The sequence below is a fragment of the Xiphophorus hellerii genome, chromosome 15 (genome assembly GCF_003331165.1).
Source record: "Xiphophorus hellerii strain 12219 chromosome 15, Xiphophorus_hellerii-4.1, whole genome shotgun sequence".
Lineage (NCBI taxonomy): Eukaryota > Metazoa > Chordata > Actinopteri > Cyprinodontiformes > Poeciliidae > Xiphophorus > Xiphophorus hellerii.
In genome coordinates this window covers 7,743,499-7,761,015 of record NC_045686.1, presented here as the reverse complement: position 1 = coordinate 7,761,015, position 17,517 = coordinate 7,743,499, and the positions used below count along the sequence as shown (strand labels likewise).

General features: G+C 37.1%; 2 protein-coding genes across 3 annotated transcripts in view; one reads left to right on the top strand and one right to left on the bottom strand.

Moving 5' to 3' along the window:
- The first annotated feature begins 7,507 nt into the window (after positions 1-7,507).
- On the top strand, positions 7,508-16,305 carry LOC116734406 (reticulon-4-interacting protein 1 homolog, mitochondrial-like). The gene is made up of 9 exons (XM_032585781.1): positions 7,508-8,093; positions 8,177-8,328; positions 11,007-11,075; positions 11,388-11,512; positions 12,227-12,275; positions 12,408-12,544; positions 12,634-12,817; positions 14,340-14,435; positions 15,744-16,305. Exons 1-9 carry the CDS (start codon positions 7,832-7,834, stop codon positions 15,915-15,917), a joined length of 1,248 nt encoding a protein of 415 aa, XP_032441672.1. The 5' UTR covers positions 7,508-7,831; the 3' UTR covers positions 15,918-16,305.
- A 139-nt stretch (positions 16,306-16,444) lies between these two features.
- The window catches only part of LOC116734405 (uncharacterized), a 33,935-nt gene continuing 32,862 nt past the window's right edge, over positions 16,445-17,517 (bottom strand). For both annotated transcript variants that reach the window (XM_032585780.1, XM_032585779.1), the window contains one exon: positions 16,445-16,955. In XM_032585780.1, the coding sequence (XP_032441671.1) occupies positions 16,867-16,955 (89 nt within the window). In that variant the 3' untranslated portion in view covers positions 16,445-16,866. The remainder of the gene's footprint in view (positions 16,956-17,517) is intronic.

The window sequence follows — 17,517 nt, the reverse complement described above, 5'->3', positions numbered from 1 at the left end:
ATGAGCGAACACAATTTTTTTTTTCAATATTTATCAACTAACAATAAATAAGTACTTTTTCACAAAATACCTATTTGAAACTTGCTGCTGCCTAAATACACGCATGATGCAATCACAAATATTTTTTAGAGATAAATGATCAGTATCATTTTTTCAATACAAGCTGATAAATTACCGCACCAACTTGTATTGTTTCTGAAAGGAGTAAAAAGTGAACATGCAAACACAAATAAATGCTTATAATAGTAACACACATAAGATACTGAAATTGAGTTAAAATCTGTTTTTAAAGTTTAAATTTTTTTTAAAGGTGAGTGTCTAGTTTTAGACACCAATGGAAACTTTCATTTACATAGGGATTTTGGATTTGGAGTGCTTGGGTGTGCTCCACAGAGTTCCTAGCAGACAATAAGTTCACCAGCAGTACATTCAGACCTACACCTCTGGATAAACAGGGTGGACAAAGCAACATGTCCCCAATGCAGTCTGTACGCTATGGAGGAAGTCTGCTGATGAGATGTAATCTGTGACACAAACAGCAGTGAGTTCTGGCTTTCCTTCATATAACAAGCTAGTCTGTATGCACATGAATTTGCACCTTCGAAAAATGTACAGCTAAAATAAATTCTAAAACATTATATTCTATGAAAGCTTTTGCCCCAACTCTGGGGATACAGTGTGACGTGATTAAAATATTGTTTCTCGACTTTTTGAATAAGGTTTGGACTGCTAAAACCTCAGACCAGTGGTGGTTTTGATATGGGCAACTTGGGCAAACGCCCAGGGCAGCATCTTGTGGGGGTAGGGATGTGACATGAGCAACCCTCCTTCATGCATGCATGTCTTCTGTCTTCATCTTCATCAGCAGCATCAGAGTCAGTGACTGAAAATAGCTCAACAGACTGGTTAGAAGGCTCTTTATGACCTCTAAGAAATGATTCTGCAAAGAAGAAACCTTTTCATGAAGAAGAATTCTTCAGAAAATCAAGAATATGGACGACCCTGTGCATGTTCTTCATCAGACTATTAATCAACAACAGAATGACTTCAGTTAGAGGCTTCTTCTGCCCACAGCCATTCACAGTTCTTCAAACATCAACTCTTTGAAGAAACTTAGTGTTACAAAGAACATAAGATAGTCGTTGTTGTTGTTTATTTTTATTGCAGAGTGCTTTTACACGGACGTGCCGTCCGGTTAAACAGTAAATAAAGTAAGAAAAAACAAAACATCAATACGTAGTATTGCAGAATTCAATCAACACAAACTTAAACATAGATTTATTAGCTAGGCTTTACTAACCTGTTATAAGGCAGTTTATTCTTAGAACACTTTGTCATATAATAAACATCGGCATTCAACTATCACAGTGCAGCAAACACAGCTAGCATTGGGCTAATTAGCACTAGCAAATTCAGCAAGCTCACGCTTAGAACAGATAACAAAAAACTCATCTCCCCACAGCTTACAGCATTAATAACTCACCACGTTGGGCAACACTCATGAACGCCATTAGAATATGATTTTATTGTAGCTTCAGCTTGTTAGCTTCAGCTAACGGCAGTCTCGGTGTATTACTGGCCTGCCGTAAGTTTTTCTCTTGTTTCACCTCCCCTCCACTACCAATGCAAAACAACTACAGCGCCCCCTAGCGGAATGGGAGGAGTGAATCCAACACTTAGGTAAATATGACTTGTAAAAACAACATTTAATTTTCCTTTGGAGGTTAATAAAGTATTTTTGAATTGAATTCAGCTAAATTGTAATATTCCATATTTAACTGATAATTCTGATATTATTTCAATAAGAAACAGTTGTTGCTCTGGCATGTCAGAGAACTCCGGTTAGATCCTGATAAAAGAACAAGAAACAATAGTGTCAAAAATAATCTGACTCAACACTGAAAGGATGGATGAACGTGAGGAATTACTGACTAGCAACATAATGAAGCATCAATGTTCACTGCCAATGCATTTACCCAAGGTATGGCCTAGTCTGCTTATTTTCCTGTTATCTTTCACCTTTTCATGCGCCTGTACTGCTGTGCATCTAAGGAACATGCAGATGGAAAATCTCAGTCACACTCAATATAATATGGCCACTAATGAGCATTTTAAAATCTGAATCCCCCAGTGTGACCCAATGGCTGAGTTCATTAAGCATGAATTTCTCTGTAAACGTGCAGCACAAATGAGTATATTCCAGGCAGAAAATGAGGCCGTGGATTATTCGATTCAAGGAACTTTGAGGCTGCTGTTGTTTACAAAAACCAGCGCCTTATCTTACAATTACAATGATTGTGATCTGCATCCTCATTACTAATGAATGATTTCTTCCTTTACTTACAGTTCCTTGCAAATATAAACACACCCCATGAACTTTTTATTTTTTACAATTTTTGATGTCATAGCCATAGACCTTTGTGGTTTATAAATACCACATACATGGTTTTTGAAATTATTCTGTGTCCATTTGTTCACCTATCTTGAATAAATCCTTTTAAGAAACACATTTTGCTGCAAGTAGAATACAGCAAAAGACCTTCAAGACCTTTGGAATAGGTACATCTTTGTACATCAAAAGACTTTTTGCCCATTCATGTTTTTTTTCTCCAATTGAACTAAGATAACACACAATGCCTTGGTTATTCTGGTATTTATAAGAAGTCTTATGTCCCATTTATTTATGTCCCATTTACAACAGGACATACAGTAAATAATCCCATTGTAGATCTGGATGCATTGCATGTTTTTTCTTTTGTGCAGTGAATCAACACCTAAACAACTTATAGGTTCTCTTCCAGAATTGTAGTGCTTTTAGCTTAATCCATCTTCCCATCAACTTTACAGCTTTCCAGTCCATGCTAAAGAAAAGCAATAGTTTAAGCAACAATCATAAACTAAACACATAAAGTAAAGACACAAGACAGGCAAAATAACCTATATTGGTAATTTCAGAAAAAAAGTGACCTGTCTATGCACCACATTGATGGGTACTTTCTTTCTTTCATTGCTACCAGTTTCCTAAAATTCAACTAGCACATTCTTTTTGAGCACCTTCCCTTAAGAGTAAAAAATGAGAACACCAAGTCCTGTTTTCTTTCTCTTTTTTTGTTCAGCGGGGAACTGACCTGTCACATAATAAGTGGTGCTTGTGTGATCATTATTCACCATTAGTGGCCTTTCATATCTTTCATCCAACTGAAGCGGGGTCTCAGTGTTCAGCTGGACATCTGTCCTCTTGAAAAGTGTGACATGCAGGTGGGGGAGGAGCTGCACAGAACCACAGCATAGGTAGGAAAAGCTATTGACAGGGAAACTATTACTGTAGCTGTGCACTCTGCAAATCTGGCTTTTATGGAAGGGTAGAAAGAAGAAAACCATTGTTGAAGAAAGCAATTAGAAGTCCTGTAGTTTGCCAGAAATCAGCTAGGGGAATTTTTGGCCTAGATACAAAATACCATGAGTTTAGAAAACAAACACTGCACATCACCCAGAACACACCAGCTCCATGGGTTTAACAGGAACAGGGAAGCAAAGTGGTTTGGAACTGGGTTGTCCAATTCCAGTGTTTACAGGTGATTTTCCCTCATTTTAGACATAACCCTGCTTTATCAAAGATAGTTCAAATGGCTGAATTGGCTACGCAGCATGTCATCAAATTCTGCAGGATCAGACCAACTATTTCCCCATTGCACTGATCCATATAAAGCAAGTGGGATTCTACAACTTAAACCTAAACACTGTTACATTCCCCCTCACTTGTTCTTTTGAGATGTCTTGAACCAGGAAATAATCTATAACAGTACGCCTACTGAGAACTGACCTGATCAGTCAGGGGTCTGCAACCTTTATGGTCCAAAGAACCATTTTTGCCCTCAGGCAAGCTAAATAAAATCAATTTAGAGCTGCAAATACTACATGACCGCTTGAAACTATTTTTTTTAAATAAATATCTACAATAGAAAATAACCATACTTTTATTTAGATTTCTAGGCATTAAAATAAAGAATAAATAAACTTTTGCAAAAAAAAAAAAAAGCATACCTTTTTATCTTTTGGGTGTCAATATTTGTGCAAAATGATGTGAAGAAAAAAGCGTTTTACAACCTCATGACAAGAAAAATATATACAATTTATCATTGTTTGTTGTCAAAATTCAATGCAATTTGAAAAACCAAAAACTTGAAAAATTGCTTGAATCCGCATTTGCTGTTCTATCCATATTTAAAAAACAACAACAAAACATTAGTTGGTTCAATATAATTTTTAGCCAAAGTTATTAAGAGGCATTATGGAAGATTCAAAGAGCCTCTTGCCACAAGCTACAGACGCCTGCTTTAGATCCAAGTACATTGATATCCTAGGATGGCTCAGTCAGAGGAGTCCATTCCTAAACAAAGCTGAAAATCTGTGGCAAGACTTGATAACTGTTGTTGGGACACCCTCCAGCCAAGACATCAGAACTTCATTTTTTATTATTATTAAAGTTATTTAAAAATATTCACCTTTTATTTGATACGTACGCCCTACTTTATGTTAGTCTGATACATATATTTTAAAATAAAATACACCGAGCCTTGTGGATGTAACTAGAGAATTTGAAAAAGTTTAAGGGATGTGAGTAGTTTTGCTGGACACTTTATATTCATTAAGAAGGAAAGCATAGAAACCCAGGAGGTGTTCATTTTTAGTCAAAAACTGTCTGCCCTTCTTCATGACCACCAAATGAAATTAGACCAAAGATATTATTTTTAGAGCAGCCGCTTGAGATGGGCCACAGGTCTCGAGACAGATGACAGACCTAGAAAAACTACACTGCATGTGTATTTTTGTAAAAAGAAATAGACTTACCCATAAAGTCTATCATTTCTTGAATAAATGGCAAAGTATTTGAAAATTTTTAGTTTTGTCAGGGTAATGTTTGTAGGATGATGCATTCTGCTCTCAGCAGGATGAAATTGAAGTTTTTTTTGTTTTTTTAATGTGGCAACCGGTGGCATAAATCATTAGGCAGAAACACCATAATGAGCCAGCACAGACAAAGCACCCAATTTCCATGGTGTCGGCTTTCTGCTGGGAGTTCTGGTGATAATGACATAGCTGTTTGTTACTTGGTTCTGAGCTGAATCACGAACACACAAGCCGAGGCCTTTCTGTCCTCAGTTTCTGGAACAAGAGAACATCAGTAGGCCTCATCACATATCAGACAAGTGTTATTTAATATATCTATTTATTTAAGCTGCTACAAATTTTACTTTTCCAGCCACTTATGAATTGCTGAGAAAGACATAATTCAATTTTCCTGCACATTTTTTTTCTTTTTTTTTTCTTGAGACTACACAAGTCTTGCAAAGATAGAATTAAGGATTAATCTTTTGAGGGGGATTACGTATACTACCAGTTTGCTTTAAATTCATGTAGTCTTTTAGTTGCAATATTTATAGCGTTAAAGATAGTTAAAGATATTGACACTGCATGGAATGAATATGACTATTTCCCGTTAAGCAGTTAAAGACATGCAGCAAGTGCCATGTTCTTTTAGACATCATGTAAAGCCATCTGCTTATAGCCCCTTGTGACTAATTGAAACGTAAATATTAGGTTTTCAGTTTTTCTTTCTCTGGCCCCTCCATTAGTTTTAGCTTTCTGGCTCGTATCCGTACATTTGATGGGGCACTCAGCAGTGAATTTATTGTTTGCAAAATCTCTCAAGCATGCTGGCTTATGAATATTTTATTTGTTTTCCCTTTTATGATATTAGGGGGAAAAAACCAGGAGCTGAATAGATTTAATTGTTTTGGAAACTGTTGTGGAGACAGTTTTTATGGTTCTGATTTTTGACTGTACCAATGACGTCCAAAAATTTATATAAACCAATCTCTCGTGTGAATCAAAATTTATTCAAAATTAATTTAAAAACTATTCAAGCCCCTGGCAGAATTAAATCTAAAGTTGCTTTCACTGAGCCAAGACGTTTTGTTTCTGCTACGGCAATCGCTATAATTGCTTTTTTTTTTTTTTTACTGATGATTTTTATTATATATCTTTTGCAATAAGCTCTTGATGTTGGACAGCATCCTTGTTCTTATCCTAATCTTTACATTTTTCCAAAGATTCTCAAAGGATGATATTAACATTGGACTAACTGTAACTATCCATGCAAAGTTTGAATTGATGCATCTTAGAAAGTTGCTGTGAAGCGATTCTGTTTCAGTAGCCATCAACAAGGTGGATATTTTAGCAAGCCTCATTCTAGGTGGATATTTCACCAGTATTTTTTAGGAGATTTGGTAGAGCTCATTTAGCTTACTCACATAGCCATCTATTAAAACAAAGACAACACCTTTCCAGAAACTTAATATTGCCGTTCATCCATTCCAAGCAACTTTTGATGTGTTTGGAATCATTGACAGATGGAAAGTGAGTCTAAAAGATTCTCTTACATTTGACAATAATTGTTATCTCTAAAAAAATCTATAATTGGTTTGGGTGTTCAATTATAACCTAGACCAAGACCAAGTCAACCGGCTGGTAATAACCAAGACTTAAATGTATAACAAACTGGAGGATGTTGGAACACAAGTGTCACTGTCCACGGTAAAGTGAGCTTAACATTAAAAATAAGCTCAGACACTGAAAGAAGCCAGGGTGCCTAAAAATGTATATCTTTAACATTTACTGAAATTGGCAGCTACCAGAATGACTGAGGCTAATTTATTCTAGAGGAAATTAAGATTATGTTGTTTGGTCATAATAACAAAAAAAGAAAAAGTGTTTGGAAAAAGTCATCATAACATTTTAAACTTAAGAACTCTGTATCAACTGTTCATTTTGGGAAATATTCTTTATTTTTTTACTTTGTTTTTATTTGTCTCACTGAGATTCAACATTTTATTTAGAAGAGACGTTTTGATATATAAAAAAACAAACAAACTAAATTATAAAAATAGTAACTACAAATATGTCCCCACTTATTTGGCGGGTATCTCAAGGATTTAGTTTAGGCTTCATTTTCTTTTATGCTTCCCCTGGGTTGCATTTTCTAAAACCTTGACATTATTCACTTTTTTTTGCTGAGAAATTGTAACTTTTAATTTGTGTTTTTGCGTTTTTGTTATTTATGTTTTGTGGAGAAATGCCAACTGAAACCACTTTCTTATAACAGGCATTTGTTTTCATTTAGGTTGATCATGATTAGTAATTTGAAAATTATTTAAACAGACTTTAAAAATGTATATTTCAATAAGCTCTAACTTATTGAGTTTCTGAGTTTATGTCCATCTCATTTCACAGATTTATTTATTTAGTTATTTATGTATTCATTCATCTTCGACATGTATTTATTTCTGAGCAACATATCTAAATCTAACATGCGGATAGAAACAATCAGACGTGAAAAAAATCCCCATTATAAAAATGTGGCGGAAACACGAATCAAAACGTAATACGTCACAACCAATTCTTCCACACTATTGGACAGAGTCAATGTTTACTAATATCTGATTGGCTACCTCCTTGAGTTTAGAGATTAGCTTGTTTGATAACTTATGCTATAGAAATAGGCGTTTTTTCTGCAGGTTTGTGCTCAGTAGTTCATGCTTATTGAAATTTAGAACCCCAGTATCACACAGGTGGACTGTCGCCGATGTATTTAGTCTGTTATCAACCTTAAGGCATGCATGTTTTGCGGCAACCAGTTAAACATGCTGACATTAGCCTTGTAGCTTTGTCCAGTAATTAGCTAGCTTGGTACCAAATAGGCAGTCGTAAATGACATATTTTTAAAGCTTACCTTAGCTGTCAGTGGGTTTAAAAGCGCTGTATCAGAGTTATGGCATCAGTCAGGCTTCTGTGTTTGTTCAATGGGAGGGCTGCAGGCTGGAGCAAAACATTAGCCCGGACTGGCTGCAGAAATGTCTGCAGTTCACCTTCAAGGCTGCAGAGCATGTCAGCCTGGGTCATTGATCAGTATGGCTCTAGTGGAGTTTTGAGGCACACAGAAGAAATCCCTATCCCGACTGTTAATTTTGCACATGATGTGATGATAAACGTCAGCGCGGCCAGTCTCAACCCTCTGGATCTGAATATGAGGGGTAAGTGCTATTCTGGCATTATCAGCAATAACACAAGATCTAATTATTTAAATGAATATGATTTGCGATTTTTTCCTCTGTAGGGGGTTACGGAGCTACATTGCTTAACTTAAGGAGGGATCCTTTGTCTCTGGTTAACAGCTTTAGTGAGTTTCCACTCATTCTTGGCCGTGATCTGTCAGGTGTAGTAGTGGACTGTGGGTCTGGGGTAACCCACTTTGCTCCAGGAGATGAGGTAAGCACTTCAATACAAATCTGTCTTAGAAAAAATGAAGAGCAGTTCCAGTGTGTTGCAAAAATATGCACAAAGCACCCTTTGATACAAAAACAGAATTCAATCTTCTTTAACATACTGAACCACCCACCCCTTCATTTCCCAATATTTCCCCATTCTACCTTACAGAAGTTCTCCAAGTTTCTCAAACTGTTAGGACCTATCTTATCCACAACCCTCTTCATTTGTGACTCCACAGATTTTCTGTCAGATGTTGTTCTGCATTTGGCTATTCTCTGCTCAAACTTTTTTTTTTTCCCAACGTACTGATTCTGACTGGTTGTTAGAAAGTTAAATCCCTTTGCTCTCTTAGCAGACATAAAAAAAATAGTCTGGAAATTCACTGGTGTTTGAAAATATTCATAGTTTTATTCATTTTTACAATAAACAGTTACATCTGGGAGAAAAAGCAACTACAGCTCATGATACCACCAGTAGTTTTGAGAAATGTTTACAATTTATTCAGTGTAGCTTTTTGTATTACCTCTTAGCAGCCTCAATTTGTTGTTTTGTTGTCATTTATAATGAAACTCTGTACATGCTTATTTTAAATACTAAAATGTGGAATTTATTTGTACTCTTCTCCTGGTTCATGCATTTGTGCAGTGAGACTATTCTAATATTTTCTAATTTATCTGCAAACTATGGCTTTAAAGGAAGTAAATGTCAGAAAAGGACAGCAACATTTTTTTCCCCGATTTAAAAGATTTGGCATAATTGATGTTTGACTTTTACCATAGAAGATTAAATTCGGAAATGAGATCAAAATATGGATACAAAAAAAACCTCCTTCTTTTTAATCCATCCAAGTTTTGCACCTGGAATTAGCCATGTAATTTTACATAACATTTTGAAAAAGGACAATTTAAAATTTCTGTTAAAAAGCTATGATGGAAAAACTATTTTATTTCAATTTTAGGCTTTAAAATAAAGAACAACATAAAACCTTTGAACAAAGAAGATGGATACATTTTATTTTATGGGATGTTAATATCTGTGGGAAATTATGTATAAAAAATGAAAGCTTCAGTTTCCTGATTAATGACAAGAATAATGGATCTAATAACACATACTGGTGCTTTTAGTGTTATCCCGTTGTGGAAATTCAGTGAAATAATTCCATAAAGAAATTATGGGCAACTTCTAAAACCTACATATGTTATTATGTCTCTTCAAAACATTACCAGTACTTGATTTTATTATTTTTTTAAAATCATTTTTAGCCAAAATGATTAAGAGCCACTTATGGCTCCAGAGCCACAGGTGCAAACCCTGATCTAGTCTTCCTTCTTTGTTTTCTTTTCTACCTTCTGTTTTTGAAGGTCTTAATAAAGTTGTAGAAATCTCAGTCATACAGTACATTTATAATGAGACTGTTTTGAAATGTTTAACATTTCAAAATGGGCTAAGCTCAAAACAAAATTCTGGAGATTTAAATAATAAAAAGTTTGGAATGTTTACACAATAACTTTGAGAAACCCTGAATATTCTTCAGTTATGTTCAGGAACAAAGCCCACCACAGAACGGTACGCTTTTCTTTAGATGGTGACACTAATGAACACCTCAACCTATAGTTTTTGTAACAATCAAACTGTTGGAGTAATTCTTAATTTGAGGAATAGTCCACAGATTTTCAGTGTGGGTGAGATCAGCAGTTTCCAAAAGCTTAATGCTAACCTGCTTGATCTATTCCAAAACTTATTTTGAAATAGACAAAGCATAGATAATTATGTTGAAAATCTATCAGTCTCTTTCTTGATTTGAGATTTAGTTGGGGAATTAAGGGATTGCCCTTTTTTGATATTCCTTTATCATTGCACAGTGCCCCATTTTTCACCGCTAGCCTCACCAGCATCCTGCCTTACAGTTCATACAGTGTTTTTAAATTCTAAAATTCGTACATTCTGCCTGCCAATGTGGCCAGAAAATTTGATCTTTATCTAATCTGACCTTAAAGCTTTTCTTCAGAAGCCATTAGGCTTGTTCATGTGGGCAGACTGTGAGCTGATCAGCATAAAAATATATCAAAAACAAAAATATACATCAGTCATTTGTAATTTTTTCTTTATTTTTCCAGTAATTCACACACATTTCCAACCAGTGACATGGCTTTAATGTTGACACAGCCAAAACCGAAGAGAGATATTTCATCTCACCCCCATTAAATGGCAACAATTATAATACATAGTCAAACCCTCTGACTATGTATTACAGTCAGAGGGTAACAGTGTAACCTGAGTAACAGGTTACACTGTTATTATTCATGGTCCTTTCTTGGAACTAAAAGATTCTCTTTGGTCGGTGGTTACATTAAGTTGACTCATAATAATTACGGACGCCTACTGTGTCGTCTCCCACATGTCCACATTAGTGTCTTCCTGTAGGCTGAAATGCAATTTTGCGAATTCGTCTTCAAGTGAACATGATTAAGGAACAGAAGGACACACAAAGATTTCCAGCAACATACTGTTCGCAGCAGTGAGCCGCCCGTTTAAAAATATCCTTTAAAGCAAGTTAATTATGATAAACGGCAGGAACCGTCTTCTACTAGATGGCTGATTAGCCAGACTAAGACACCATGAGTGGGCGGGTAATTTCAGCTGTGTTCACCTTGTTAAATGTCATGTTGGTCCTCTAGGTGTGGGCTGCTATTCCACCGTGGAAACAAGGCAGCCTGGCAGAATATGTGACTCTAACAGAGTATGAGGTGAGATATAGAGACTGTTGTATAACATCAGTGCATGCGTTTAAGATTAGTTAGAAGTAATTGTTTGTTTTTCATGGAAAATATAAAAATGTACTGTAGAAAATATTATTTCAAGTGATTGTGTGTTATGAAGCCCTGCTGTGTAAGCAATTAGGATTAGGTTTGTTTGGTGGCAGTAGCTGCTGTGGCAGTAATTGCAGACACATAATTTGGCCTGTTTTCTTTCTGTGCTATATTTCTCTCATTCTGTAGCGCCTTGCTTTTGTTGCAGCTCTTTTAGGCTTATTGTGACTGTTTTTGTTTGTTTTGTAGGTTTCCTACAAGCCAAAATCACTGAGTCACATAGAGGCTGCATCCATCCCCTATGTAGCAAACACGGCCCTCTCTGCGCTTGTGAATGCAGGTGGTCTTTGCAGGGAAAACTCCTTTAATAAAAGGCAAGAAGCAGCATGACCTTGGATAAATTTTTCACCATAAGCTGTATTTTTTATTTTTTTATTTACAGAAAATGTAAGTTATGCATGTTGAGGAAAGAGTCATTTCTGTAAGTTGGTGTGTTAAAATAACTGTATCTTTTCCTCCTCTTTTCTTCATCACAGTAATAAACAGAAGACTTAATTTATAAACCAAGTAGTGCCTTATAAAAGTATCAACATCTTAAACGTATTCAGACAGGGTTTCCTCCGGTAAAGTAGATAAGATGTACCTTATTTAACCAGAATTGGGTAATTATTATTATCGTTTTTCCTCTTAACAACAAGCTTTTCTGAAGAAAACTATTCCCACAGGAAGATGCTGCCACTACTTTGTCTCACTGTGGGGATGGTGTGTTCAGGGTGATGCGGAGTGGTGGATTTCTCCACAACTTTTTACTGAGATTAAATTAAACATAAGTTGGGTCTTAGAGCTGTTGGTTGCTCTGGATGCACTTTGGTCATGTGAAATCTAAAAAAAATACTTTCAAATTTGTGGTTTTAACTTGGAATATGTGTGAAAAACAGCGGCGATTATTGTGAAACAATTTCAAGGCACTAGGTCATATCTTCCATTCCTATAATTTCCTTTGTACCCCAGGATGATGCAGTTTCTGTTGACAGCATTGCTTAAATGAGTAACATGGTAAATAACCTGGTTTTTATGTTCCTCCTCAGAGTTTTGATCACTGGAGCATCTGGAGGTGTCGGAACGTTCTCAATTCAAGTAATCGAATTCATTTTCTGTTGTTGCTGGAACATTTGACTCATTAACCAAATGTTTTTCTCATAAACAAGAGAAAAACTTCTTGCTGCCAGTTTACATCTGTTTTAAAAAGAAAAAAAATTTTCTATCCAGTTATTAAAAGCTTGGGGTGCCCATGTGACCGTTACCTGCTCTCAGAATGCCGAAGGCCTCGTCAGAGGTCTTGGAGCCGATGAGGTGGTTGACTACACTGCAGGAGATGTGGCTGAAAAACTGGACATGATGGAGAGGTGAAAAGATAGGCTTTGATGAAAACATATCTTAACCTAACTTTCAATATGATTTTGTTAAATTGAACAGCTTGTGGCTGTACCATTAGGTTTGACGTTATTTTGGACAATGTGGGAGAAGATACGGAGGAGTGGGCCATGCGCCTGTTGAAGCCCTGGTCAGGGGCGAAGTATGTAACGCTGGTGTCACCTTTACTCCTCAACACTGACTCCATGGGGCTGCTAGATGGATCACTTCACGCTGGGCTGACCCTGCACAACAAAGCCTTTCAGGTAAACATGAATCGCTTGAATGATTCTGTACAGAAGTTATCATCTCTAAATGCACACGAATCTGTTTTTGTCATGAATCGATCAGTTTGGGTGGGGATTCCTGAACAAAGGTGTCATGTTTAAAGCTCAACGGTGTTTCAAGAGAGCTTAGCTGGGAATGCACACCTGTTCAGACACCTGTAGTTCCCTCTACATTTTACTTCCATTCAGTTGATCAGATTAGTTGAAGTTCAGGTACAACAGGGCGTGAGAAATCGTGTCTTCACATGACCAGGCTACATTGGCTGCCTTTCAGACTTTAGCAAGAAATCAGACTTGGAGTAAGAATTTCAGACTTTGATCTTCTCATTTGGTAAAGTAGTAGTGAATTTTGAACATTTCATGACTGCAATGCATGAATCACACAGGACAGGGTGGAGCAGCTGTAGGGACTGAGTCAAGTTGGCCTGGCCCAGTGAAGGCAGCGATGACGGCACAGCTGGCCGCAGTGGGGCTGGCTGGCTGGCTGTTAGTGAGTCTGTGCATGCGAGGAGATTCGACTTGATTGGTGTGTGTGTGTACGCGCGCGTTTGCCGCTGACGCAGCAGTATTTGGTATTTGTTCAGATTACAGCCGACTGACTGACTCTCCCCACCAGCAAATACCAGCAATACAGCATGTCTTGCCAAGCCTTCGAGGCCTTTTGTCCATGAGAGCAGCCAGCTGGTCAGTTAGGTGGGGCTCAGCTGCAGCGGCCTCACCACCACCATCTAGCTTTCATCTCATCACATCAGGGAGTTCATAGCACAACTGAGCCCTCTAGTGGTCAATGTGCACATAGCAGGAACCATCGGCGGGACCTTATTCCAGTCTTTAGGTGATCGGTGTCCTGCATCTTTTTGGTGGACTGCTGCTCCTGCCACTCTGACTTAAATAATTTATTTACCTCATCAGCTTGTTATAAACTCAAGATGTCAAGAATCAGTCAGGGACCACTGCTGCAGATGTTAGAGAAGTGTTGAAAACATCCCTTGTCATATAAAGCTTTGAAAAAGTATCTACTTGCACCTTGAACTGTTTCTATCTTACATCCACAAACCGTAATGGTCTTTTTTCTTAAACTATGTCCTTCACTTAAGTTATTCATTATTTTAATTTCGGTCTATCACAGAAAATCCTGTAAAGTACATTAAAAGTTGTGGTGTAATGTAAGAAGGCTCACTATCTGCCATGCAGCAGAGTGCAAACGTTCTTTCTACACAAGTTTAGTTTGTGTATAACTTGTTTTGGAATCAATGACTTCAGCTTCCCAATAAAATAAATAAAAATCGGATCACTTTCTCGCTTCGAAACACATTTATTGGATACAGATCTGCTTAAAAGCATTAGAAAAGCAAAAATATGACGTCCTAAAATAATATGGACATTAATAAAGAGACTATTCATTGCAATGTTTCTTATTAGAAATACCAACGAACTGTTTCATCAGTTGTCCTGATTGTTTTATCTCTCATTTTTGCCTTCACTCTGTTTTGCCTCCTAGAACATAACCTCCAGCGGAGTTTTCTACAGGTGGGCATTTTATGCTCCTGACGGTCCCACCTTGGATGAAGTCAGCCGGCTGGTGGATGCAGGGAAGGTACTGCCTCAGTGCTGCTTTAATATTCATATCATGCGAAGCTGACATTCAGAGCTGTGGGTGCTGGCAAAGTAGCAGAGTTGGGAATTGCCTGATTTGCACAGCAGTCGCAGGCTGACAGTGGACCTCATGCTGTGATGGAGATCATGGAGAGCAGAAATAACGAACATGCCAGGGATTCCCTACATGCCTGTGTTCAACGCTTCCCCGCGGTTTTGTAAATGAGCGAGAATCAAACTCCCGTAGTGCCTCGCTTGGTTTAGCTGGCAGCGTGGCGGCGTGCGCTGCTGGGGGGCGATGTGAGTCGGGCGCCAGGAAACTGTGAATGGATTTTAAAACAGTGCTGAGCAGCCAGTCGCCGAGGCATGTGGACCCTCTGTCCTTTTGTCCTGGGGGGCTTACAGCTTGCCTTACACTCTGACCAGTGGCTGGAAGCTGGGGAACAAGCACACACACACACACATAAATAACAAAACCACCACTCACTCACACACACACACATCCACTATCTGGTTTATAGTGACGCCATTGCGCCCTCCATTCATTGTTAAAGACAAGAGCTGCTGACCAGAATAACAAGCTGAGCTGCCGGTGCTGGACTAGCAGAGGATTGTCCAGCCTCATCACATTCTTAACCTCTCCCTCACATTTGGCACTGCTAAAGCAGAGCTTATTATACACATAAATCACATGTGTATAATTGTATTTCTATTTTCAAAACCTGTCAGTGTGAAAAAGACAAAACAAAAACAACAAAAAAACCAGACAACTTTTATTTCTAATATTTTTGAAATAAAACAAAACATCAGCTTATCACTTTTGACTTTTAAAGCATATCTCTGTCCAAACGGTTACGTCTAGAACGGTAAATGTAATCAAATTGATGGATGCACTTTTTTTGTGTGAGATTATTTTTCTGCTATGAAATATTATTTTAAGACCTTGTTATCAGAGGGGTGATAAGTGTGGGGATGCAGATTTTATACTTCCACTATGTCTCGCTTTTGAAAAATAAAAAATCTATATTCACTGTCTTTGACTGCAGTGTGTGGTTATAGTCACTGTTTGCAGTGGGAGAGACTAATGTGTTCAGTACTGGCTCATTTTGTCCTGAATCCACAAAATAGAACAGAACAACTTCAGTCAAAAACTACAGGCTCAGAAGACAGGGAAACTCCCTTATGAAGCATTTGAATGAAAAAAGCCCACTGCAACTCTAGACAGGCAACAGTTCATAATTTTTCACCCACACCTATTGAAGCGATTCTACTTTAAGCTTCTGAATTTTTCTCTGCTGGATCGTTCCAGATCCTGCCGGTTGTGGAGGCCCAGTTTCCGTTTAGCCAGGTGCCTCAAGCGTTCCAGAAGCTGGAGCAGGGTCACGCCAGGGGGAAGACTGTGGTTGAGGTGGCTGAAGACGATGAGTACATGGAGGCCGTGGAGTCTGAGCAAAAAGTGCAAGAAACACTGCAGCAAAATTGAAGATGGAAAATTGCCAAGAGAATCCCTCGTGCACTTCTTTGACCTTTCACAATGCTACAATTCACAGCAACAGACTGTGAACTCCAAATGGGGAAGGTCAAGAGCAGAAGACGGTGAAGAAGAAAAGGGAGAAAGCCAAATGATGTTTTTCTTACAGCGCTCACCTTTCTGCGCCATTTTATATTTATAAACGGTGTTTAAATTATGCTGTGTTCATGCTCTATTGAAATTAAAGTACACTTAAAATGGTGACATTTAAAAGTTAATCAGGTCACCATTCTGTTGTTATCCAGACTCAGAAACATGTTGATGAATATATATGCATAACATGGAATTTGGTTTAGTCATCTTTAAAGGTTTCTCAGTAAAAGACTTGAATTTGTTTGTACTCTTTTGTGTTTTCTTGCTGGAATAACATAACCATGTATTGCATGTTGCATGTTCACAGAATTTCCTTTTGAGAAAAACAAATAAATTCTTATTTAATCTATCCTTTCTACATTTATAAAATAGTGATGCAGATGCGATATATTTAAGATATTTATTGACAAAAATAGTTGTACAGCTTTAATAATTCTGGTAAAACAAAAAAGACAAGTGATTATTGCTTGTATTTTATGCAGCTGGAATGTAAGGCAGGGCACAGCGGCATGCTGCTAGTTACAAAGTAAGAGTGGTAACACTGTTTAACTTATCGGGGAGAAACAGATTTATCCAATGGAAAAATTTACACAAACCTAAAAGAAACATTTATGTAGGTTTAAAAATCAAAGTATTTTCAAGTTCCTACTTAATATATGCTTAATGGGTAATAATACATTATTAGAAAATTTACTCTCCGTGTTGAGCTCCCTCATCAAAAGGTTGCACAGCTCTGAAGTCAAATATTGTCCTTTCTGGCCTCCAACAAAGTTCTTCTTATAATGAGGAAAAAGTTCAACACGGCCGTTTAAATGCTCTCCACATCCCATCTCTGCTGTAGTTTATGTTTGTCAAGTGTGTTCAGAATCACTTGGTTTTTATCGTAGTGATGTCCACCTGAAATGCAAAACACGTTTTCAGTTAGTATCCAGATAATTAAGTGTTTATTTGTTTTTTTTAAATCATGAAGACATACAAATTATCAATGTAACTCTATTTAAGAAGGATTTCATGCTCCAAATTATTTACCTCATCAGAATTAAATGACTAGGTCAGAGGCAAGATCAATGCTCACATTTGTATGCATATGACACTTTATAACACATAGTAATATTCAATAAGTTAGCATGTTAAAGAAAAGTACATTTGTTTCAGTAAGTTGATTCACAAAGCGAAACATTACATAGATTACAATTACAAACTGATGATTTCAACCCTTTATGTCCGATAATTATTATTTTTCAGGTACAGGTCATGAAAATATTTAAAATTAGAATATTACATCTGATCAATTAAGAAATACAATTTTGATACAGAAATGTAGGCTTATTGAAAAGTATTTCAAAGTCTGCGTAAAGGTTGTTACTTTCAAAAGGTACTTTTAATCTGACAAACGAGCCTATTCTGAACGCATATTCTAATATTAATACAGACGTTCAAATCGTATGAGAAAGCCACA

Coding starts and splice junctions, on each gene's coding strand:
- LOC116734406 (XM_032585781.1), top strand. CDS start 7,832: ATGGCATCAGTCAGGCTTCTGTGTTTGTTCAATGGGAGGGCTGCAGGC. Junction 8,094..8,176: donor TCTGGATCTGAATATGAGGG/GTAAGTGCTATT, acceptor TTTCCTCTGTAG/GGGGTTACGGAGCTACATTG. Junction 12,818..14,339: donor TGCACAACAAAGCCTTTCAG/GTAAACATGAAT, acceptor TTTGCCTCCTAG/AACATAACCTCCAGCGGAGT.